General features: G+C 37.0%; 1 protein-coding gene across 1 annotated transcript in view; it reads left to right on the top strand.

Annotated features, from left to right (window-relative positions):
• The window catches only part of Adamts19 (ADAM metallopeptidase with thrombospondin type 1 motif 19), a 195,127-nt gene that overhangs the window by 92,245 nt on the left and 77,061 nt on the right, over window positions 1-25,821 (top strand). Inside the window, exons 9-12 of the mRNA XM_021150815.1 lie at window positions 9,479-9,619; window positions 11,460-11,610; window positions 20,022-20,123; window positions 25,550-25,680. Of these exons, the coding sequence (XP_021006474.1) occupies window positions 9,479-9,619; window positions 11,460-11,610; window positions 20,022-20,123; window positions 25,550-25,680 (525 nt within the window). The remainder of the gene's footprint in view (window positions 1-9,478; window positions 9,620-11,459; window positions 11,611-20,021; window positions 20,124-25,549; window positions 25,681-25,821) is intronic.

Consider the following 25,821-nt stretch of genomic DNA (forward strand, 5'->3'; position numbering starts at 1 on the left):
TAGAATCCCTGTTGCTATCTGCATAGACAGAGTGAACTGATTTACATGTTTTAGATAAAGTATCTAAACAATTAAATGAGACATAGTAATGGAATGTGGTCAGCACTAACTTGATCCTGAGCAATATTTGTCACATCTGAGCACCTTCCCCAATCACAGACCAGTGCAATTAGTAGATTACACAAGAGGATGCATACAGCCATCATTCCTTCCTCTACCCCCATTTTATTGAAAATAGATTTTCCTCCACACAATATGTTTTAATTATGGTTTTTCTTTCCCCAGTTGCTATCAGATCCTCCCATTTCCTCTTCCATTCCTCTTCCTACACCCTTTCTTCCTCTCCCATTAAAGAGCAAATAGGTGTCTAAATAATCAGAAATTTGAACAATACAAAACAAAACCAAACAAAAAGGAATATGACAAAATGAACAGAAGAAAAAATGAACCAAAGAAAATATGCAAAAAAACACACATATGGACTTAGAGAGATACATGTTCACATACATAGGAATCCCATGAAAATTTAACACCAGAAAACATAATTATACACAAAAGATTTAAAAAAGGAAAAACAAGGCATCTACCAAGCATCATGAGGCAAAGAGCCCCCAAAAATGCATTGGATTGGTTTTGTGTGGGCCATCTACTGCTGGGCACAGGACCTGCAAGTCTAGATCTGCCAGTGTCATTAATCCCAATGATAATTGGTGACAGTGGCACATGAACAGTATTTAGACATTCTTCAGTACTCAGAGGAATAATCTCGTGACTAAGTGCTGTCAGGACTCTCAAATAATAGCAAAAGTAGTTGGAAATATAAAGAATTTTTATTTACGCTCTCAAGGTTATAAAAAGTTGTATCCATTGGAGTGGGGTTTAATCATAAGCCATTGAATGGAAGTCATTCTCTTCTGGATGCCTACATTAGATTATCAGCTATCCTTGGACCTAAGGTTTCATTCAGTAGATTGAGCATAATACTTTTGTGATTGGGTTACTCTAAGATTAAAATTACGTAAAAGTTCCCCCTTGTATTTTCAGAAAGATTATTATAGTGGACAAGGTCTATATTGGGAACAAACTTAATTCTGAATATAAGCTTTGCAGCTTCTGAGCCACATCAGCAGTAGAAATGTCAGATTTAGTCAAGTCTTACCAAGAAGGGTAATCAATATGGCAAAAGACATTTATCTTCAGTTCGGTCTTCCATGTTTACTGTTATTATTTTCTAATCTGTTCACAAGCTAACAAGTTACAAAATATGATATGAGCAGACAGTAGAGTTGCATCAGCCCTAAAGCAGGATGAATATGTATTGTTTAATGGGTGCAACTGGCGATTTTCAGATTAAGTGAAACTAGCTGACAGAGAATAGGCAAATATCACATTTTCCCCCATTTGCAACCCAAAATCGTGTCCAGATATGAAAAATTGCATTTTTTATGACACAAAATCATTAGGGAGACTGGGAGAGGAGATTGGCAGGAAGGAGAGAATAGAGGCTAAAGGGAGGGTTTGGGGATGAATGTGGACAAATAATGTGATATACTGGAAGGAAACTATTTTTAAATGGCCAATGCTATGTACAATTACTATATGCCAAAATTTTTTAATAAATAAAGCAATTAAGAATCAGCAAACTGTTTTCTCTTAGGATTTGTTGAGTGGAATTTTTACAACAATATTAACTGATGGTACTAATAGATAAAGCTTTAATCTCTAGAAATGTATTGCTTCTGAAAATATTTAAAATTATTCTTTATAAAATTAGTAGCCCTTATCCTATTAAAATTAATGACAGGTTTGAATAAATTTAGTGTTACTGTGTTGTATTGCCTAGAATTTTCTATAACAACTGTGTTATGCTTTCCTCTACCACGTATATTTTGGCCAGTGTCATACATTACTTACCTGAATGGGTAAAGGGACAGGGGACATTGAATCCTTTGCTTATGGTTTCTCAGAAGACACCTGTATATTTTTACTTTCTTCTCATTGTAGTGTGCTTACTACTATAATTTTATATGTGCCGATAAAACAGTAAATATTCACATGGTAAGAAATTGCATATTTCACAGAAAAAGTGTTAAATGACAATTTTTAAAATGACAGCTTTAAACACATTATAGGCAGTCATAGTATATAGATATTTATTAATATTCACCAAACCCAATAGTTAGTAATAATTATGTCTAGCATACTCTGTATTTTAAGGACATAGATATTGAAAGTCACTAGAAAAGTGGGCCTAAAGATCTCATATTTATTAAACACACCTTTGTAGATATAGAAAGGTTAGATTTTGAGTTGAAACATGAATGAAGATTTGCATAGGAAATCATATTAGAAAGTAACGACACATGTTAGGCTAGGGCTAACTGTTCCAGGCAAAATTAAATTGAAGTCCGTTGGCAGATATTTTGAAAAATGTTGTAAAGAGTAGGTTTTAGCTAGTTCATTAGTTCTCAGAACTTTCGAGTAAATAAGAACCATTCAGAAAATGTACCATAGTGAGATTTCTTATACCCTATGGACCAATGTTCTCTTTCAATCAATGGTACTAACACCATCTAACTAATGTCATGTCTATCTAAATACCCTGTCCATTATGTTTTAAGGATCTCTTCTTACCAAGAGAAATGAAAGGACTTTACTTTGGAGGCTGGACTCTTGGTGCTCCACAGGTTGATAGCATCAGCCATTGTCATCATGGACACCAGCAGAGGCAGCTAAGCGGAGACAGGAAGGAGAAGTTTACCGCAAACATTCTTAGGATGTGGGCTAAGCAAGCAGGAATGTCCCAACTGCAGTAGATAATCAGTGTACTGAGGGTAGAGCCTGGTCTTAATTGTATCTATGATGCTATCTCCTGTAGCACCAAGGCATAGTTTGAGCTCATCGAATGATTGCAACACCTGTAGGCAGGCTCTCCAGCGTTGGGGAAATTGAAAGAAACCTCTTGTGTATGCCTTTTTCTTTCTCTTTTTAAACCTCTCTCTTTTTTTATATTTGGATTGGAGATGGGACCCATGCCTTCATGTGTGCCAGGAAAGCATTTTAGCACACATCTGATGTGTTGCCTTGTCTCACATAGGTCTTAGAAATGCTAATAGAAATAGTTGTTTTGTGCTGGGTTTTATTGCAAATTAAAGTGAGTTAAATGATTAAAATTAAAATAAAATAATAGATATAAATTATTTTGTAATTCCTAATATATAAGCATTTTTCCATGAGGACACCACAGTGCAATTATATAGAATCAGATATATTTATATATTCAGTAGAATCAAATGACATCTTATGGAAACCAATTTACTTCCATTTAGACATAGACATCACTTGTTTCTTCTTGTATTAGTTTTTATGACATAAATATTATGTCATGAAAAGTACTAACACAGTCACCAGTAGAACCTCTTTTAAATTTAATTTTTTAGAATTTCATACATGAAAATTTTATTTGCATTATTTCCACTCTTCCCCTTCTGAACCTCCCCACGTTGCCTTCTCTTGCTTTTGCCTTATTCTTCTTTAATTATCATTGTTATGCTGAGTGCATTTAGTGCTGTTCATATGCTTATATGTTGAAGCTGACTACATGGGGTTGGATGATCTGCGGCTTCATCCTTGAAGGAAACTGTCCCTCTCTAGGCAGTTAGTGACTTTTCCTTAGGCCTTTATCTAGGGCTGGGACCTTGACATATATCCCTCACCCAAATTGCCATTTCAATTCCGCTTTTATGAGAATCTTGTTTAGGCAGCTTTATTCTTGAGGTTTCATGGGTAAGGATTCCTTGTTAAGTCTAGAAGACATTATCTTCAGCAACTCTCCTGGTCCTTTGCTCTTACTATCTTCCTGCTCCTCTTCCCTGCTGTTCCCTGAGCCATAGGTGTAGAGATTACATTGTTGGTATACCAATTGACCCTATGCACCACAATGTCACTTCTGTGTATTTGACAGTGTGTTTTTCTGTAGTTGCCTCCATCTGTTGAAAAAGAAGTTTTTATGATAAGGAATGAGAGCTGTATATATCTATGTATGAGAGTTAGGAATTTTATTGATTTTCAAAGTAATGGTAGTAGCGGGTTTTTTTGTAGGGTCTATGACCTCTCTCACTATGGGTAGTTGTTTAGGTTTTCAGCAGCAGGCATGATCCCTCCTATTTAGTGTCCCTTAAATTTAATCACTTACTTGTTTGTTATCTCTAATGTATAACTGCCACTATTGTACTCTTGGGGATGTCTTACCACGCTGGTTTTTATTGTGTTATCAGGCCTTACAGTTGAGTAATACTCTTACTGTGTTTCTCCCTTGGCACTTGGAATAATGCCTTCTGATAGGGAAAGTTAATTATTGTGGAAGAGTTTTCTAGGTCCACTTCTGCTGTGTTCCTTCAAGTCTATGATGTCTTCTGCAACAGGGTCTACCTTGAAGATCTGGGAGGCAACTGGCTACAATTGCAGAGCAGAAACTGAACTCAAAGACTGTGTTGTTTTGCAGTCTACAGGACTGCTCTAACCAACAACTGGAAGAAAGGTTTCCTTTCCTAGTTGTAGATATTCTGTTACTCTGTGGCTTTGTGGGAAAGGGCATAACTCTATTTAAACTATATAACTATATATATATAACTATATATAATGATATATACATATATGTATGTGTGTTTGTATATATAATTAAATATAAAATACAGTTTTATGAATATATATAAGCTGTATTATATATAGTAGTATTTTAAGGGAGATTCCAAATGATATATTTTCCTATTGCTTTGTAAAACATCTTTACTGCTATTTATCTCTCCTTTATCCTCCTCACCTCCTCACTTAGAGAAAAACTCTTTCCTTTTTAAAATATTACTGTTTACAAATCAAGTCCTTTCCAAATTACTCCCCAAATGGGAGTGTTCTCCAACTCTTCTAACATCAAAAGGGACCATCTTCAAGATCCAAACCAGTCTCCAGCTTTCCGCAGGATATCACAAAAACTTCCTGGCAGGGACTTTTAAACAAGTTGAGAAGTTTTATAAGATAAAAATATTTTTTCAGTTGACTTGACAACCATGTACAATGTTAGTGGAGAGGTTTATTTGCCCAAGGCTTTTGGTCGAAATGAATTTAAACTGAGATTATTAAAATGTAGTTCAGTCGCACAGCATGTGGGGAGGTGTTACTATGTCTTACTTTAAACAGTTTTCTGTGCAATGTGCATTATGTGGTATTATGTGGCTATGGGGCTCTATGTAGAGAGAAGTGTTTCTGCTAAGTGGGAGGCATTCAAACAAGATATCCTCAGAACTAAAATCATCTCTTTAAATGGAGTTTGGTCCAGAAAGAGAAGTGTAAGGTGATTCAGAGGTTTGTCTGATTGAGCATTCATTGAATTGAGTGGACATACATCTAAGTCACAGATTCTCTCCTTGACCTTAGAGCTGTCCTGATCTGTAAAGTTGAAGCTATTCTAATGGGAACATTATGCAGCTATTATGATGATTAAATGATATCATTCTAATGACTAATGTGTTCACCAGCACAGATAAAATTCACAGTTGTTTTTTTTTAAAAGTGGTAGAATCAAGACTTAGCAACGTTTCCCGGTGACTCCAAATGTGTTTCAAAATGTACATATCTCAATTTATTGGTTACTTTTTCTGGTGGGAATCAAATGTCCTCAGGAAACATTAATAAGTAATAATTCCATCATCAGCTCTCCCCATGGCTAAAGCTAAGCTCTAACCTCATGACCAGAAGGAAACTGGCCTTCAGAGTAAGAGTCTACTCTGCTCCTCAGCTGGAAAATCATATCAGTGCTTTGGAAATGGGCAGATTATTGAGTCGTGGAAGTTAAATCTCCCAGATGGATACACCACTTAAGAAGTTTTATTACTGTATTTGTGAAATGCCAACATTCTTGCATTATTCTGAAAGCCTCCTCTCTAGAATTGAAGAATTGATCACATTCCACATAGTCAGAGGCTGTTAACTAATGGGTACCCAGTGAGAATGCTATAGCCAGAAACCAACAGCCGCATGATGCACTGATACTATAGGGGCCTGCATCGGAAGTGAGCCATTACTGACACAGTAAGACATCCTGGTTATTCTCTGAGATTGTGCCAAGCTTATAGGTGATTTTATTTCTTATTTTATTTTACTTATTTATTATTTATTTATTTAATTTTTTACTTAAGCTTTTTCTTACATATATTTTGATCATATTTTTTCTTCCAATAACTCCTCTCAGATCCTCCCTACCACCCCACCCTCTCAATTTGTTTAAATTCAATGACTAAGCAATGTAATTCTTGCTCTGAAAATCTTTAAATGAGCCTGAAGCTTACACTTTCAACAAATAAAGCAAACACAGCAAATTGCTTTTGTCACTGTGTATATTTTGTCAAAAGAAAATAATGCAATAAAAATTTTCTCTTATTTGCTACCCCATAGGGTTACTATATAAACAATTTCAATCATTCTCCTGCAATCTTCATAGCAAGGGTCTGTAGGAGAGTGTCTTTCTTGTTTACAGTTACTTAGGTACTAGTTTTTAATTTGTTCTCTTCCTGTAGATAGGGTAAGATAGTGAAAAGTCAGTATAATGCCCAGATCTTGTCTTTCTCTCAGTGGGACTGTCTCATATGCATCTTATACAATCTCCTACTTTTCTTAAGATTATCAAACTTCAAAAGCATTTCTCTTACTAGGTTCAAAGTCAATCATGGTATTAATATGTGATGATACAGACCAAATTCAAAGACATTCATGAAAATTGGAAATATTCACTACTGACAGATTTCTTGTTCTGACAGTGAATAGTTAGGTTTGATAGTCATGTCTTAGTTTTATTTAATCAAAGTGATCATAGCTAAAGTTATTATACCTAATACTGTCTTCTTATTTTTACAGGATAGAGATGAGATTTATTACCCATGTGCTAACTTCCTCTTTATAAATCTATTGTCATAATACATTTTATTCAAATATTTAATTTATATTTTAATATTTTATATTAAATTTTCATTTTTCTTTTAGAACAAGTTTAATTGTAATCACCCAGAATAACTTTGATTAAAATTCTAACTTCATAGTTTAAACTACAGTATAAATGTTCTTGTAAGTTTTCATTACAAAACTTTATTTTAGATCTTGATCAAAGCCTGAGGAAATAGAATATTGCACTACCATACCATTGTTGGAAACATTGCATTATTAAACAAACCTTCCTCTTTCTGCCTCTTCAATATTATCCCTTTTTCATGAGTCCTTACATTGAAATCCCAAATTTGAGAATAAACATTAAATGAATTCTGTCCTAAAAAGAAGAGATTCTACCTAAGCTATATAGAGTGTGACTTCTGTGTGTCAGACATTTATGGATTCTATAAGTTCCTTATGCTCAAGAAATTTGAAAATAAGAATTAAAACTATATAATAAAACATAGAAAGTATTAGTTTTCACAGAATCCTATGGTGAGATAATGTCATATCCAAGTAGACAAGGGAGACTTTGTCCAAGACTTTTGTAAATAAACTGCAGAAACCTTGAATCTTGAGTAGAATCTGGTTGGGCACAAAGCCTAAAGACACCTTGGGGCTGAAGGGGACAGGGTGGAATGTACAGTGCCCAGTGTGTGATGGCTGGTTGCAGCCTTGTAAACCACATACTATCTCATTCTTTCTTTCCAACTGTAGGCAATTTTTCACCAGCCAAATATGCAATTATTCCTAAACCCTAGGGTTGCTTACAAGGTGGTAAAACCCTTGTGTTCGTCTCAACAGGGATGCTTATGTTCACTCCTGTTTCTTATTCAGTGATTTCTTACTGCAAAGACTGCTGTGTTTTCTCACGCTCTTAGGAGTGAGACCTATGTGGCAATAGTGAGTATGGACACTTCCTGTCTCCATTTTCTTAGAAGTCAGGCCTATTGAGTACACAGTTACTGCGGACATTTCTTGTCTACATATGATTAGGAGAGAGGATGGGGATCAATCATTTACTTTGATTCTGACTGCCTATCCCCATGTTCTTAGAGGTAAAGCTTGTGGAGTGTGTTGTTACTGTGGAAGGTCTCTGTTCCCATGATCATGGGAATAAGAACTGTGGAGCTGATACTTACTGTGGAATTTCCCTATCCTTGTGTTCTTAGCATTGAATCCTGTGGGGCACAGAGTTACAGTGGAAGTTTTCTGTTCCGATGCTCTTATTGCTGTCACTATTCTCTCTCTCCACTCAATCTCTCTCTCTCTCTCTCTCTCTGTTTCTCTCTTTCTTCTTTTGCATCCTCCTTCTTGTTCTCTTTTGCAATTGCTTTTCATTTGTTTTGCTGTTGCTTTGTTTAGTTTGAGACAGGGTTCCCATAAAAAGTATTCAGTGTCTTGTTTACACTAAAATATTTTATATTGGGGCAGAAAAGATGCAAGGTCCTCATATAGTAGGTATACAGAATGTAGGAAGTGCTAAATAATTGGGAATTGCAAGAAAGTAAGAAACATAGTTGAGATGTCCCATGGTATTTGTAATAAATAAAATGGCAAAAGATGAAGGGCCATGGTCTCCATTGAGTCATCTGGAAACTGCCATAACAGGAGATAAGAAGACAGATGAGTGCTAAAGTCAGCTGTCATTGTAAAATAGAAGGAAACAAAAGAGGAGTGCCAAACATACTGGGTAAGACCCAGGAAGAACATCATACCAGTTGTCTCCATTGCCTAGTAAGAATGTTTTATGATCTCCTTTATGTGGCAATAGATATCAAAATGAGATAGCAGTTGAGAGTAATATTTAGGAACTATACCGGGCAGGAGCATTTCGCAAGCACAGTGATTGCTTGATTAGGAGGCTCAAGTGTTGCTGTGGTGACAATTTGGAATACAGTAGCTACCTAAATCATAACAAAGCAGCAGAGGAAAAGAGTACAAGTCTAAATAGAAGTTTTACAGAGGAAAGACTTCAGTTAGGTTCTATTGCAGATGTTTCTAAATCATTTATTTAGATTGAAGCCAAATTTGAAGGATCTCTATTTAAACAAACAGATTTATGATTCAACAGAAAAGATAATGATGGCCAGGAAGCTTTCCAAGAGGTATGTCTGTTATCTCAGGTGTGTGGAAGAAGATGGAGTTGTGTAGCAAATCAAAATGTCCCAAGATTAGTAGTTAAGTTGGTTTCACAATCCAGCAAGATTGAATGAAAATTTGATATTTTTATTCATATAAATACAATGAAAAATATATGTATAGATCAGTTTCTAATATGTAAGCATGCATGGTCTTAATCAAATTACATTTTTATCGTAAACTTGGAAGATAAAATTTAAAAAAAAATTAATTTGAAATACGATCTTATTTTTAACTAATATTTTCAAAACTAAATTTTCCATCGGATGTTTGACTAGAATACCAATGTAGCAATGAAAGAGATACAAATAACATTGGTTTAATATAATTTTGTTCTTTCAATTGTATTTTAAATCAGCATGGGCATCAACCATGACAATGACCACCCATCCTGTGCTGATGGTCTTCATATCATGTCTGGTGAATGGATCAAAGGACAAAATCTTGGTGATGTTTCATGGTCCAGGTGCAGCAAGGAGGATCTGGAAAGATTTCTCAGGTACTGGGGTCTTTAATTACATTTTCCCTTGTGAACATTTATGTGTTCCTGCTGACTCTGTTAACCAGTAAAAGCAACATGACAAAGCAGACCAGCCACCACTGTAGAAACAGATCAGTTGATCCTGACCCTCTTTCGTTGACTTGCAGTACGAGCTATAGCACAGAGTTTAACTCATCTGGTCTTTAGTTCTCATACTTCTCAGACTAAAGGATGGAAAAGATGATTTTAAAGTTAGAAAATTGCTATAATCATGAAAAATCTGTCACTGAATGTAGTTGTCTCTTCAGTGTTACCTAGTAGAAACAGACTCATTGTATATCCCATAATATACCTGTTAGCACATGGAATGCCTTGACCAGTGTTTCTCAGTGTTTCTAGTGCTTTGTCCCTTTAATATAGTTCCTCTTTGCTGTGGTAACCCCCAACCATAAGATTATTATGTTGCTACTTGACAACTGTAATTTTGCTCCTGTCAATGAATTGCAGTGTTAACAATCTGATATGCAGGATATCTGATGTGTATCCCCCAAAGGGGTCATGACTCACAGGTTGAGAACTGCTGCCTTAAAGAACACCTATTTTCATTTATGGTACTTATAAACTGTAAAGACTTTCTTACTCAGAAGCAGTTCTAGCCTAAGACTAAGGAAAAGACTAAGTAGTATGTGATGCAGTAAGTTTAAGCTCTCCATAAAGCTAAAGGCAGAAATACACAAAGGCCTACCTAGTTAAATCACCACCACAACAAAATTTATTCATTTACCCATATTCTTTAAGTAGGTGATCCTATTTTATGCATTAGATATTAAAATATGGTAAAATATAATGTTTATTTAGGGTTGACCATAGGTGCATGGATGTGGTTATCCACAGAATCATGAGAAACCTATCATGCCATGCCTCCAAAGGAGAATAATTTTCCCTCCCTCAGCAGCCATTATTTGTTAACCATTCCTCTGGAAATGGATCCCTTGGAACAACTCCCCGATCCATGCTGGAATTCTGACTGGCTTGGATCTTGTGTGGTCTTCCTCAGGTAACTCTTCCAGGTGCAAGTGGTTGCTTGGAGCTTTGACAATCAGCAGTTCATAGCTCTCCACTGATTACTGACTCTTACCTCCTTTTCCATGATGCTGCTTATAGCTTGGATCATGTAAAGTTGTTATGTTGCTACAGAACTACTTACAGCTGAGGACTCAGAATTATTTAAATTTAGCCCTTGGCCTCTGCTTTAACTACTTTTGTAGGGAATTAGGGGAATTTGGAAGGGGGTAGTGATGGATAGATGTGATCAATAGACGTTCTATGAAGGTACAAAACTTTCAAAGGATAAAAAGTCTTTGCATGTCAGGACTATGATCAAATTAAATGTCACATCAAACATGAAAGCTGTAGCACAATGTCAATGTCCAGACATGTCCACACTATTACTAATCCTTAGAAAATGATTTATTTAAATCCCCATGGAAGGCAGATATCATCTGATGCTTTGGGGCAAGTTACTCTGGAGTCTGAGCTAATATATCTTACAAATGCATAAAATCTTGCTAGCATCACAACTAATGTAGAGCAGCAGAACTGACTCTATGGACGGCGCTTATACTCAAAATATTCTGTTAACTTAAATAGTACTGTTATTAGGATGATCTTATCTGGTCATAAATAAAGTATTCTCATATACAGAATTCATTCTGAAGTATTCAATGGCAGAGCTACTAAGTGTTTTACTAAATAATAAATTTTAATTTTATCATGAAACTGTTTCTTCTAATTAAGCATAATGACTGTTTCTGTTAAATTCAAATTAAATAAAAATGTTGTATCTGCACGTGAACAGGTCAAAGGCCAGTAGCTGCTTGTTGCATACAGATCCGCAGAGTCTCAGTTCGGTGCTGGTTCCCTCAAAATTGCCAGGGATGGCTTACACTGCAGACGAACAGTGCCAGATCCTCTTTGGGCCTTTGGCTTCTTTTTGTCAAGAGATGCAGGTAAGGGCCACGGGCAGCCATCTTTGATCTCTCACATTCATTGTCTAGAATAACTCCTCATCGGTGGAGGAGATTTGCTTATTTTAGTATGTGTTGATTCAAATCACACTGGACCTCAAAAGGAATGTTTGAGAACAAGTGTTTGGGCAATTCAGCCCAGCTCTACAACCTTCCTGAGGGCCATGTGATCCTTGCCTGTCTTCCTGTGTTGATTCTGACCCACTTTATCTCAAGCAGGGACCCTAGACTTGTACCACTAACCCCAGATCCCCTGCTGTTTTCTTTACACTTTGGAAGTGAAAGCAGTAAGACATGGGTATTTTTTTAAAAATCAACAACAACAAAAAAGGACTAAGTCAGAGAAGAGAGACCCAGAAGTTTCTAGTTCAAAAAAATAAACCAAAACAAAACAAAACTAAACCAAACACACTCAAGTCAGGCAAGTATTTATGTTATTCTAGAACAACTCTTCTACCTTAAGTTTTAAGCTTTTATTATTGTTAACTGGACAAAATGTAATAAAATGATATGTGATTGTTTAGTTGGTAGAAGAGCCATCCATCCTTAAACATTAAGTGTTAAAAATTATTTCTTATAAAAACAAAGTTTTGGGAGGAAGTCTTTTTTATATATTTTTCTTCTCTATTTTCTCTATTTATTTTAATTGCCCTTTCTAAGGTGTATTTTTTACTAATCATTTCATTCATTTACATTTCAAGTCTTATCTCCTTCCCAGTTATGCCTCCACAGACTCCCCCATCCCATCTCCCCTCTCCCCCTCTCCTTTGCCTCTATGAGGGTGCTCCTCCACCCACTCACCCACTCCTGTCCCACCGCTCTAGCATTCCACTATGCTGGTGATCAAGCCTCCACAGGACCCAAGGACCTCTCCTCCCATTGATGTCAGATAAGGCCATCCTCTGCTACATGTGCAGCTGGAGTCATGGCTCCCTGCGAGGGAGTCTTTAAACTAGTTGGTAATGGCCACAGTGGAACTGTCTTCCACCTTTCATTTTCCATTTGCTTAGTTCATATTGCTATGTGCCACAAACTCACTTGCATTGCTATAGGTGTCTTTTTATTTTCAGAATATCTAATTGCTTTGGAGATTTCCTTTAAAAAAAAACAACAACAGTATTGTAAGTTAGTATCCTATTTTAAATTAAACATTGCTCAGATACATTGTTTAAAATTTTAAGTATCCAGAAATTTTCCTCTTTTTCTTTTCAAATTTTACAGCACACACACACACACACACACACTAATTTAACCCGCTACATTTATAACTTTCACTGTGATGCCTCTCCTTGTCGAAACATCTGACCTCACCCAGGGCTAGGCTGGGATCACGTGTTTTTAACTAAGGAACCAAACAGTACAGGACTTCTCAGGATAGCTTCTGCTGTAACTCCAGTCTGCTGTGCTAACGAGTGAGCCACAGACAGCATATAAGGGAATGAACACGGGGGTGTTACAGTAAAGCTTTGTTGGCAAAAAGAGTTGCCCAGTCCCCAGTGGTTTACTAAGCTCAGCTTTAGGGTTGAAATGTAAGCTCTGAATATTTCCCAGTCTACATAAATTTAAAGTTACCCCCTCTCATTTGGATAATAGAAACATGTAACTTGTAGCCACATGCACGCCTTCTGCTCTATGGTTTAGTCATCATATATGCAAATCTACACACATTGTGAACCACGAAACAGTATTACAGTCTCCTTAAACACAGTGATTAAACTGTGCTCTCATTTGCCCAGATAGTCACCCTTCTCACTGACCTGCATGTGGATGGAGAGAAAGTCTACACTTTGGTTTCATTTCCCCAACGAACTTCCATTTGGATTTTGCTCATGGTAAATTTCCCTTCGTCTGAAAATGCCTATTCACATAGAAATATATTTCTCCTGCCTAGATAGGACTTGTGCCGGGCATTTGCTTTCTCGCCATCCCAAAGGTGTTCCCTTCTCTTTTATGCTTGTACTCCTCACATATTCCTGTCTCCCATGGCATTTGGTAGGAAGGGCATTGTCATCATTTCTCTGAACACATTTCTGTCCCTCCGTTCTGTACTCTCTCTTCCGAATGACCTTGTTAAGCATGTGGAGTCTAGGGTGGTTTCACGTGTCTCCTTAGCATTTTCTCTGCCTTTCAGTATTCTCATTCATAAATTCAGATTCAATAATCCCATTTCATTTATTTTCAGGTTTGCTGAGTGTTTTGCAGATAATCTTTTCTATGATATATTTACCTCACATTATATAGCTTTTCAATGAGCAATAGGTCTCCATTGAGTCCCCCTTTGTCTCTCTTTTTTTTTCAATGAAAAGTGGGTCCCCTTTGTCCTTTCCTAGCATCTGTCCCACAGAAATTTCTTGTACCTCACTGAATATATCTACAAAGCCAGTTTAAAGTGTGAAAACTGCAACTATATCTCAGGCGAGGCTTCAATGGTTTCATTTTTCTTTGGAAAGTATATTTTACCAGCTCTTCCCAGGTGATTAATATCTAATTGTGGAGTATCAATGGTGATCTTACATTTTTTTTAAAGCAGGGGTAAACATTGTTACCTGGGGAGTTAGGTGCTGGAATTGTAAATTAAAATCTTATAGGAGTGTGGTTCTGCATATATGTTTACATATGTCCTGTGGCTGTAATCCAATTATAATTATAGCATCAAACTCAGGCCATATGATCCCCAAGGCGTGAAATATAGGATATTTGGTACTTTTTAGAAAAGAAAAAAGCACGCTGACCCTGTTGTCCAGATTAGATTTTGTTATATTCCACAAAAGAATATGATATTTGGTATTGGTCATCCCCCCTTTTTATTGCTTTTCTTTTTCTTTCTCACAGTTAATTAAGTTAATTAGATTTAAGCCAGAAGTTTTGCATTGTCTACTGTGAGTCCGGTTTCTCCTGCCTTGAGTAGCATTTGTAAAGTGGTCTGTGTATTCCTTAAGCCCAGTGTCAGTAACAGACAGATTCTTTCAGTCCCCTTCCCTCTGGGGTTACATCTTTAGTGGTAGCAGCTTTGACCACCCATGTTCTGCATCTAGGGTGACATGTCTTTCAGCCTCCCGATGCCAGGCTATGATAACTGAGAACAGCTCCACAGTCAAAACTGTAAAGGGAGATAATTTGCTGGGTGATGTGGTTTTCAGGTTTCTGTTTTCTTCCCAGAGCACTGAGAACTTGCATTCTGGGAACGTAACACATCATTTTTGGGCGGGAGGGGTGTAGGGAGCTATCATCTATCTATCTATCTATCTATCTATCTATCTATCTATCTATCTATCTATCTATCTATATTTCTAACTCCAAACCCTCTCTCTTGAAAATGCAAACATTTGACTCTTCTTATTCTTTTCATTAAGGCTTCATTAATTAAATTCTGGCCATTATATCAATTTCTTCTTACCGGATGGCTTTCTTTTTCCCACGTGTTCTGCCAAATAGTCCTTTGCAGCTGACTGCTTTATCAAACTGGCTATGCATGCCCTGCATTTTCCTTCCAAAATTTCTTATACACCTGTCTCTAGCAATCCCAAAACACGTGAAAAGTGGAGACAGTGAAAGAGACATCGGCAAACTTACCTCACTGACGGTGGTACCACTGTCTATTAATAGGAGGCGTTTCCAGGGCGCAAGTGAGCTAGAGTCTTAGTGCAGCTTGACCCTAGACCACTAGATGGAACTTTACAGTTGAAGGCTAGCATCTATCGTCCACAGCCTTCTGCTGTCTGTTTGTTTTATTCTTCGTTTTCTTGGGCTTTCAACACGGCATGGTTTCTCAGTCCTCAGCTAGGATGTCATAGTCCAGTTTTCCTATGGAAGGAACATGACATAGATGTGTCCTTTGTGCATTTTTAAAAAAAAATTTTGGTGGTAAAAAAAAATTGTGTTTGCTTGAATTGGTATTTGAAGGAAACCTCAGCTTAGTTCAGTAGTTTAGATCAACAGGGTTTATGTTTGTTTGTTCGTTTGTTTGTTTGTTTGTTTTGGGAGGTGTTATGATCATAAAAAGAGAAAGTGCTATTTCAAAATGTTCTGGTAGGATGTGGGGGAAGGGGGTGCCTCATTGGGGCCCATGCCTAGGCATCCCTTCCCCGTGAGGGACCAGACACAAGATTGTGTAGTATAGGATAGAGTTTATTTAGGACATGGGGAGGAGAGTTAAGAGGGTAGTAGAGGCAGAGAAAGGCAGAGAGGAAAGAGGAGAGAAGTAGAGGCTGGCCATGGCCACGTGGAGAGAGGGGAGAGGGGAATAGGGAGAGAGTAGGAGCAAGAGGACAAGAGGCAAGAGAGAGAGGAGGGGCCAAGCAGCCCCTTTTATAGGACCAGGCCTACCTGGCTGTTGCCATGGAGTCCAGATAGAATGCCAACAGGGGTTATGTGTTTATATTTTGTTTTTGCTGAGTATAGAAGCTATTCATAGCCTTATATTGACTCAGATTGTTTTCTTTGCTATAGTCTATTTCTTTAAAGAAATGATCACTGTTCATTTGGATTTTTTAAAAATCATTTTATTGGATATTTTATTTATTTACATTTCAAATGTTATCCTCTTTCCCAATTCCCCCCCCCAGGCACCCCCCCATTCCATCCCCCCCGTCCTTTGCTTCTATGAGGGTGTGCTGAGGACCCAGCTATAACACTCCTGGGTATATACCCAAAAGATACTCCAACATATAACAAGGACACAAGCTCCACTATGTTTATTTGAGTTTTTATTGTAGGTATTTCACAAATTTTGAAGGCTCATATGCTGAGATTTTAACAAAGCAGTGCGTTAGTTGGGCAGCAAAAGGGCTCTGCTAGTGAAGGAACTTGCAACCAAGCTCAACATGGTGAGTTCAATCCCTGGTGCCCACCTGTGGAAGGCAAGAACCGGCTCCCATGTGTATGCGGTCCTCTGTCTCATACAAATAAATGAATAAGAGATTTTAACAAAATGAAAAGAAAGTGTAGAAATGTGAACATGTTTTATGTGAATATATAGAACACAGAATTTAAAGTAATTCCTGGGCCTGGTTACATTATTCAATCCCCTCATATTAAAACTTAGAAAAAGAAGCATTGGTCATTGTGCATTAAATTTTCTATTGATTGCTCTATTCAGCATGTACTTAGATATAAACTTAAAATATAGCAATCACTCAAATGTCTTATTCACAAACTTCCAGTCTAATGTAGACATTTATCCTATGGTGTGTTTAGAAGGGAGGCCTCTCATTCTTCCTTGCGGAGAGTTTGTGTGAGCTAAGAGACCACCAAATTTTTAAAGTGATTTATATGTGGGCTAGAAATGTTTTTCACAGCAAGGACATCCAATCAATCTTAACTCCTCTGGTGATAGTATATTAACATACTCTGTGACTGAAAAGATTTTTTTTTAAACACAATTTCACAAATAAGCTACTGAGATTGTGTTTTAGAAGAAAAGCCATTTAAAAGCATGTAGTTACATGACTAAAGATGAATTTACAACTTGGATGTATTTGACTTCAGATCATTTATTTTGACAAAAATGATGAAAAGATTTTAATGGAACCATTTGCTACAAGCAAAGAAAAATTTGTGATATTTATACATAGAGAGCTAACTTCCCATTTAAATGTATAATATAGTGTATGTGTGTGCACCTATGAAAAGCCTATTTGAAATAAATACCCCAAATCACATTCCGTGTTTGAAAGGACATTTTGTCATTTTAAAAGATTAGATCACGAATATCGCTGGGCTGAGTATTTGTGATTAGATGTTCCACGCATACTGTTTGAAGTATTAAAATTCTTTTAACTGAAAAACTAAGAGATCTTCCACAACCAAGTATAAATTTTTTAATGGTGGCTGTGTAACCTAGAGAATGCTTTGTTATAATGTTCTACCCCACCCTACCTGACTCTTCTTATAAAAGCCAAAGTATGGCACAATGCTAACTTCACCCACCCATCTGACCCATTCCCTTGTAAAGGTTAAAACATTCTGTACCAATTCTCCACTTGCTCTGGAGAGCTCAGCTTGAAGTGAACTGGCATTCTTCAGAAGACTGAGACTATAGGTTAGCATAGATCTCCTGACCTGTGGAACACAAAGTATCCATGAGATCCCCTCTGTGTGATTTATTATACCTGGTTATGCTTATCTTGAAAGGCTGCCAACTTTGCTGTTTATGTTCTCAGGGCTTCCAGGGGGAATTGATTAGAACACCTGCTGGTTTGAAGAGCTAAGTGCTAATGGCTGAAGGTCAGAATTTGGACCACCCACAGTGGTCAGCTCTGCAATGAGACTGTAGAAGGTTCGCTCTTTACTTGCCTGAAGAGCCTAAATAACTTTTTATTTGAACACAAATGAACTTCATTGAGTAGGAGTAAAGCTATCCTTTGGTGGGGATACAGCTTTTGTCTGTCTAATTACAAGTAAAAAAAAAAAGTCTTAAAAGAAAAATGTGAGAAGGTAAAATATTTAGGAACTAAAATTATAAAGCCTGAGATTTATATAAATGAATCTATAAACAGCGTTTGAGGATTTTCAAGATCCTAATAGCAGCAGGACTATTCTGGTTCCTTAAAGGAGTTTCCTAGATGAATTTTAGAGAAAGATCTACACGAGGATTGGGCTAAATGATATTCACAATAAAGTAAGATATATTTGCACAAAATACTTTGATGTGAGGATATTTTTTTGACCGAAGAAAAAATAATAAACAAAATTGACTTTTCCCCCAGGAAATTACATACAATTCATGAGTTTCAATCCTAAACACAGAAAAATAATAGTTAAGGGGTTCTGTAGAATAGCATTAGATTTATAATGACTTTGTTGGAAGCTTAAATTGTCTGCCAATGACTTTGTTGGAAGTACTAGCTTAAATATGTCTGCCAGTATATTTAGTGATTCAGTGATATGTGATGCTCCATCTGGGGTCATTCCATCTGTGCTATACACAATCTTCTGTGTGTGCCCCTGGAAATAACTTCTTATTTATCAGCGGTATAGTCATTGGTAATGGTATCCCTTTTTCTATTTATGTGACATCTTCCTGCCTGGTTCTCTGGTTCTTTCCCAAGTCCTTTGGAATAAAAGATGCAGACATTTATTACATGCACACAAACAGTAAACAGTGATCATTACCCTCTTCCCCCATTCCTTTTCCATTCATAATCTTCCATTGAATTATGAAGACTTTTCTCTGTGTCTGTCACATATTGATTGACACTTAGATGGGGTTGCTTTGAATTTGTAGATTGTGTAAGACAGCCATTTTCACAGTAGCCATCCTACCAATCCAGGCACAGAGAGAGGTGTTTCCATATTGCTAGCACTTTATTAGGGACATCCAGATTGGGTACAGGAAAGTAGAAAAATGGAAGGGAAGAGAGTGGGTCCACACTCTAGGTAGCTGTGTACTAGAGGGAAATTCTGTGTGTGTTTGTGAAGAGCAGCCTATGTAATCTTAATGAACTGATCATGAGTCACCCGACATAGAAAAGGATCAAATCTATAAAAGAAAATTGGGATAAGGTAAGAGAAAGGGAGGGCAGGGCAGCATCTGGGATGCAGCTGGAGGGAGGTCTATGGGAAGAGGATTGGAATCCTGATCCTTAGTAGAAAACAGATGGAATGAATGTCTGTAGATAGCGCTAATCCCACATGTTTGATAGTGGGAAGATAAGAGCCAATATCTCATTTTTGGTTTCTTCAGTCTTTTAACATTTTCCTGGACTTACCCTGAATACTCTTCCTATTTCTCCCGTTTCATTGGAATTATTTTATTCACACCACGTCTAACTAAGAAATATTACTTTTCACTTTTCCTTGGAAGTTTTACATTCCAAAGTTATGACATAGGTTCATCCATCAGTAAAAATGACTGATAAGAATGGACAGATGATCTCCATAGCGTTATGTGTGGGTCAAGACTGTGTGCATTAACTGTGATGTATAAGCATAAAGGAAGGTATATGCATGAAGAGGTGTTAGAAAAGGGGTCCTGAATAAGGGATACAAGTAGAGATCCATAAGGGTGAGGATGAGGGTTCAGTAGTGGACACCTATCTAGCATGCTCAAGGCCATGATGGCTCACACAGCAAAAGTAGAAAAATAAAAACAAAATGTTTTATTCTTTCACCCTGTGAGTTTTCTGTTATTAGCTACATAATTTTATGCATCCTTCTGCAATTACCAAGAGATTTGTTTTTAATATTGAAATTGAAGTTTATTAAACAGAATTTCTGTGGTTACATACCAAGTTGTCTATCTGGGACACAGTTTCATTTACATTTAATATTAAGAAAGGTAAAGCATATTTTCACTCATACATTTTTATTGCACCCTAACAACTGACCTTACTGGACCTAAGCTCAACGCTGTGGCCCATTATCCCCCTTCTGAAGCCATGTCCTCTCTGCAGCATGTTATCTGCACTGGTTTGTGGTGCAAAGTGGAGGGCGAAGCAGAGTGCAGGACCAAGCTGGACCCACCAATGGATGGGACTGACTGCGACCCTGGCAAGGTGAGTGCCTAACAGTGCCCAGAGTAAGCAGGATTATTGCATGCACCGGAAAATTTGCATTTTCTCCTGACAACTACATACACAGCCATGCTAGTATCAGTCAGATCATTTCAGCATGTTAAATGTTAATATTTAAATCTATCTTTAATTGGATTTTTATCACTTCATATGTATGTTTGTTTTGTTAATTTTAAGGTACGTATTTTTTCTTAATATTGACTATTATAATGCCCACAATCAGATATAAATACTACTTTCCTTCCAAAGTGAAATTATGAACTTTTATTAGTCAAATACACAGATAATAGCATCATGATAAAATTTCTCAGAGCACCAGCACATTCTCTTAATTAGATTTTTTTTCTCAAGAGTTGAGCTATCATAGAAGCTGCCCAGCAAAAAATTTTCTTTTTGAGGTGGTTGTTGTATTTGTCTGGGTTTTTTGGTTTGGGAGTTATACTACAATTCATAAGTATTTGCAAAGGATTCTTCCTCACTCTATGACAGGCAATTATTTGAGGATGTTAATATTAGTTCTGTTTTGAAGGTCTGGGAGAATACTGCACTGTAATCATCTGGAGCTGAAGGGTTTGTTTTTGTTGTTGTTGTTGTTGTTGTTGTTGTTGTTGTTGTTGTGTTGTTTGGGAGTAGATGTTTTTTTATTGACTTTATCTTGATTTGCTTTTGGTAGGTCATATGTATCTAGAATTTCATCCATTTCTTTCAGATTTTCAGATTTTTAAACATAAAAACTCTTCACATTATTTTATAAAATAAAAATTTTGTAGTGCTACTGCTAACATAAACAACTTGGAGAGGTCTCCTGTTAATATAGTGTCACCCCCTAAATCATTGAAACAGTTGTGGGTTCCAGAAAAGCACAGGCTGCCTGGAGATGTGAATATATGCACATAGTATGTTTTTTTTTTACACCAATAGAAAATAATTTGAAAATGTTATAAAGAGTTAACTATTTTACCAAGGGGTTGGGTGTAATTGACAGTTGATTGTTGGTAGGGAAGGGAGAACCACTTTTTTGTGAAGCTGTGGCCATTTAGATGTTTGGCATGGATGGTCCCACACTGATGGGTTATACAAGAACAAATACATAAATAATTAATTAATTTTTAAAAATTAAAAATATAAGAAAGCAAAAACAGAAAGAAAAAAGAGACCTGAGAATACCAGAAGTTGAGAGAAAGGCATCTTTACGAGGATTTGGGGGAGCTGGAGGAGGGAAATGGGAGGTGGCTATGAGTGTGTGTGTGTGTGTGTGTATATATATATATATATATATATATACTTCTCAAAAAAACATTCTTAAAGGAAATACATTTGTAAGGGAAGAAGGGTTGATGGGTAGGATTTATGAGCCAATGACGAATCAATATAGGCATGAACTTCTATTTCTTTAATTTAAAGAGACAAAACTCTGGAAGCCATTAGAAGGTTTTGGGTTTTTGTTTGTTTGTTTGTTTGTTTGTTTTTATCACTTTCAATCGGAGAATAGCCTCCTGGGGAACAGTTTTGTGAAATATCAGTCAGTTGTTTATAGACTAGGCCGAATCTTTCTCTATGAGATTAATTGGAGAATGAAGATTGAGGTCTGTGTTATTTTCTTCTCAAATTATACAACAGTGTGTATTTATCAGGAGCATCTTATGACATTAACCTGAGTAATTTATTGCTTGAATCATAAAACTCTGTAAGGGCAATAATTCTCTTCATCCTAACTATATGGATGCAGAATCACATAGGGATGCCTGAACATCCCACCAGGAGCTGTCTGACATCACAGAAGCCACTCGTCTTCTTTACTGCTTCATTTTTATAATCTGAATTCTAAATATTTTCATTATTATAGTCTTCTTATATTGTTAGGAATAATTTACAGTCTTGAAATCCTTAAAGTAAATTTGTTCTTTCAGCCAAATCCATAATTATTCATCAAAGGTAAGATGTTTTCTTTCCTGGTGATAATGCTAATGATATTCTTCTGTGAGTCCTTAACACATCATCACATTTGCGAATGCATAATGAGCCTCCCCCATTTCTTGGGCCATGTGGGTTCTTCCTGTGCCCATGTGTCCCAGATACTGTAGGAGCCTTCATTCAGAAAATGGCCAACCTTGCTACATCACTGAGAATCTTTAAATGCCTTTGGTAGCATTTATGCTCATTGCAAATGGTATTAGCTTGGTACATGGTACAAAACAAGAAACAAACTTTTTTTTTTTAAGTTTGCTGTGCCATAGTGATGAGAATTAAGTAGTATAAATAAGTGTACTCCCTCTAAAGGCATGTAATTGATTCTGAAAAGGCCTCTACACAGTTCCCCTGGTCAAATGATTTTGAAGGTGACCTTTTATATGCTGTTTTAGATAGCATTTTACAAAGTTAAAGAAGTCAACTTCTTTTCTTAACAATGAATACATAGTCATTTAGTACAAAATAGCACGGAGGTGGGTTTTCTTTCATTCACAGAATTTGCTCAGAGTGAAAAGAGAAGAAAGGAGACTTGCACAGCAACTTGGCATTAGACTACCTTGAGAGATTCATTAATCTAGCCATTTAGCTTCCTGAATTAAGACACTTGAGGCCAATATGGACATTCACTACTGGAAACAATGAAGACTTTCACACCCTGACAACCACCCGGTGTATGTGCAGTGAGCTCCCATCTGTCTTGCCCCTCTGCCCATTTCCACAGCTTGCCGAGGGTGTCCTGAGAGGATGGTCCTGCTGCTTTGATATCTTTCTGACACTCTTCCAGCCCTATTTTCCTTTCCTCCTAGGCGGGTCCCCATTAACATTTGGCAATGCAGAAACACAACCAGACATTTTAGGGCACACCCTGCCATAGAAGTGATCAATATTATGTAATCTATTAATCTTTTTGTCAATCAAACTTAGTTTGTAGATAACAGGATTTTTGACTATGTGTCACATTTATTTCTTGAGGTTAGAAAGTAACAAACAATTGGTACAAAATATGGTAGTACTAAATTTATAGAACATGTCATTAAGAATGCTTTATATAGTAATTTACTCTGTAATAATTTTTAAACAAAATTAACACTTTCCCTAACACAGTAAAACACTACTATAAGATGCAAAAGCAGGTTTCTCTCCTTTGATGCTGAGACCTGGTTGTAGGCAAGGTGGCAAACCTTAGCTCTCACGATAGTTTCTTTAAATATCACCAGTTTGTGTGTGCAGGCTGGCTTTCATATCTGTTTCCATTTTTCTTCATGTGCCAGATGTGATCTAGTTTAAACTATATACAGGTTAAATCGTAGCACTTTCCAGAAGACTTCCAGTCTGCTATGAACTCTCGCCCAGCCAGTCAGTGCCAGCGTGTTGCTAAATGGGCAAAGATCTGTGATATGTACCGAGGGAAAAGTAAACACCCTTCAAGCAGGCCAAACAGTGTGACCGACTCAGGTTTGACAGGTTTTATACTGGTATTTTTCCATGGCTGCCATAACAGTATTGAGTCTTCAAAGCTAGTCTGTGTGTGATATATAAGTGTTTACATTGACTACGTTTTCCCTTTTTTGCAGATCGAATATGCCCATAAAACCATAAGTTACTTATTAACATGCTTGCAATCGTGACATAGCCTATGGTACTTTTCAAGATGAAACTTAAGGCATATTCAATCTAAAGGAGGTTGAATTAAAGCTCTGACATAAACCAAATATACAGGAAGTGATTAGTTATGCTAATATCAGCAGTTCTCAGTCTGGGGGCTACTGAACCTTTCACAGGGCTGACTTAAGACCATTAGACAGCACATATATTTACATTGTGATTCATAGCTAACAACATCAGAGTTATGACATAGCAAAGAAAATACTTTTGTGACTGTGGCTCATCACGACATGATAGTCACAGTGTTAGGAAGGTTGAGAACCACTGGCTTAAATAGATGTCTGCTGAATGTAAGTTATATGATATATTGCTGTTTTTTTTTTTTAAATTGTCTCCTCTTAAGATAGTAAAAACAAATCCTCAAAAATAATTTTAAATCAAGACATTAAACTCCAATTGAAGGAAGCGTTGCTGTTTGAAAACCCATTAGCAATATCGTGATGACAGCGTTAATAAGCTGTTTGGGCTACCATGTGTAACCACTAAGAAATCCTTTGCACTGTGCTCTCTGCCACAACCAACATCTCAAAGCTGTCTTTATGCTGATTTTTTTCACATTGGACACGAGCGAGAAGAGACTCAGAACATGAGCCTTTCTCAACTTTCTTCAAGATTCTTTCAAATCTTGATGCCCTTTGCAAGCCCTCCAGGGCCTGAAGGATCAACTTTCCCAGCTCCACTATTTTTATAATTACCGATCTAAATGGTCCAAATATTATAACATTTCATTCATAGTATGATGTTGTGACCTGGTTCATCATCTATGTGATTAATTTTCTTTTCTTTTTTTTTTTTTTAAAGATTTTTATTTATTTATTATATGTAAGTACACTGTAGCTATCTTCAGACACTCCAGAAGAGGGCGCCAGATCTCGTCACGGATGGTTGTGAGCCACCATGTGGTTGCTGGGATTTGAACTCTGGACCTTCGGAAGAGCAGTCGGGTGCTCTTACCCACTGAGCCATCTCACCAGCCCCCGTGATTAATTTTCCAGAGAAATAATAGTACTCTTGTCTACCTAATCAATCATTTCCCAGTAACTATAGAAATTACTTCTCTTGTCTACCTATTCTATGATTCTTCAAAAACCATAGAAGTCACCCCTTCATGGCTATGGGTTTAACTTCATATAAAACACACACCTCAAGGACCACATACCTCCCTTTATTCTTATGTTAACACTTCCCAGTTAGAGATATTAAATTAGGTACAGGATTTGAAAGTGAAATGCAGATTTATATAATCCAATTGCTTGGACTTTTCAAACAAACTTGGCTTTCAGATGAAAGCTTGTTATATACAGTGTTAGTGAGAACTCTTAAGTTTGTTGCAATGTCTCCTTCAGCTTAGTTACAGAAGGAAAATTATTGCTGTTTGTTCATACTTACACACGGCTGCTTTGGGGTCTGTTTTTGTTTGGGGGTTTGTTTGTCCTCTTTTAATTAGTTTTGCATAATGCACTGGCTTTTCTTTTCTGCTTTTGAACCTCAGAATCCCTGTCCACTGCTTCTGTTCCAACACAGGATGCTCTGCCCTTAGTAGCCAATCTCTTGAGTACTGTTTTCATGCCATGACTGTTAATGACATCAGATCCAGGAGAGTGGACCTTAATGTTGGAAGTGCTAACTCTTGTCTTTTGCAGTCTTCGTATTTGGTATTGGGGCTGCCCTAGACCTAACTGACTTGCATTAATTCCAGTGACTGTGTAGACCAGTGAATGATTTTCAGTTGTGCCCTGATTTGTTCACCTAAGACATGACTTTTGGAATAGTGGTGTAAGGCTGGAGAATGCACCCGCAGGACTCCTGCACCCGAGCACTTGACTGGAGAGTGGAGCCCGTGGAGTTCCTGTAGTCGAAGTTGCAGTTCTGGGGTCAGCAGTCGAGAGCGCAAGTGTCCTGGGTAAAGTCACAGCTCCTGGCTTGGGGGAGGGCGTTTGGTCATCAGTTTTGAAATAACAAAGCCTTTGCCACCTGTAAATCCTAATGGACAACAAACAAAACTGTTACAACTGTACTACTGCCTCAAATTGTTTACCCAAAA

The sequence above is a fragment of the Mus caroli genome, chromosome 18 (assembly GCF_900094665.2).
Source record: "Mus caroli chromosome 18, CAROLI_EIJ_v1.1, whole genome shotgun sequence".
NCBI lineage: Eukaryota > Metazoa > Chordata > Mammalia > Rodentia > Muridae > Mus > Mus caroli.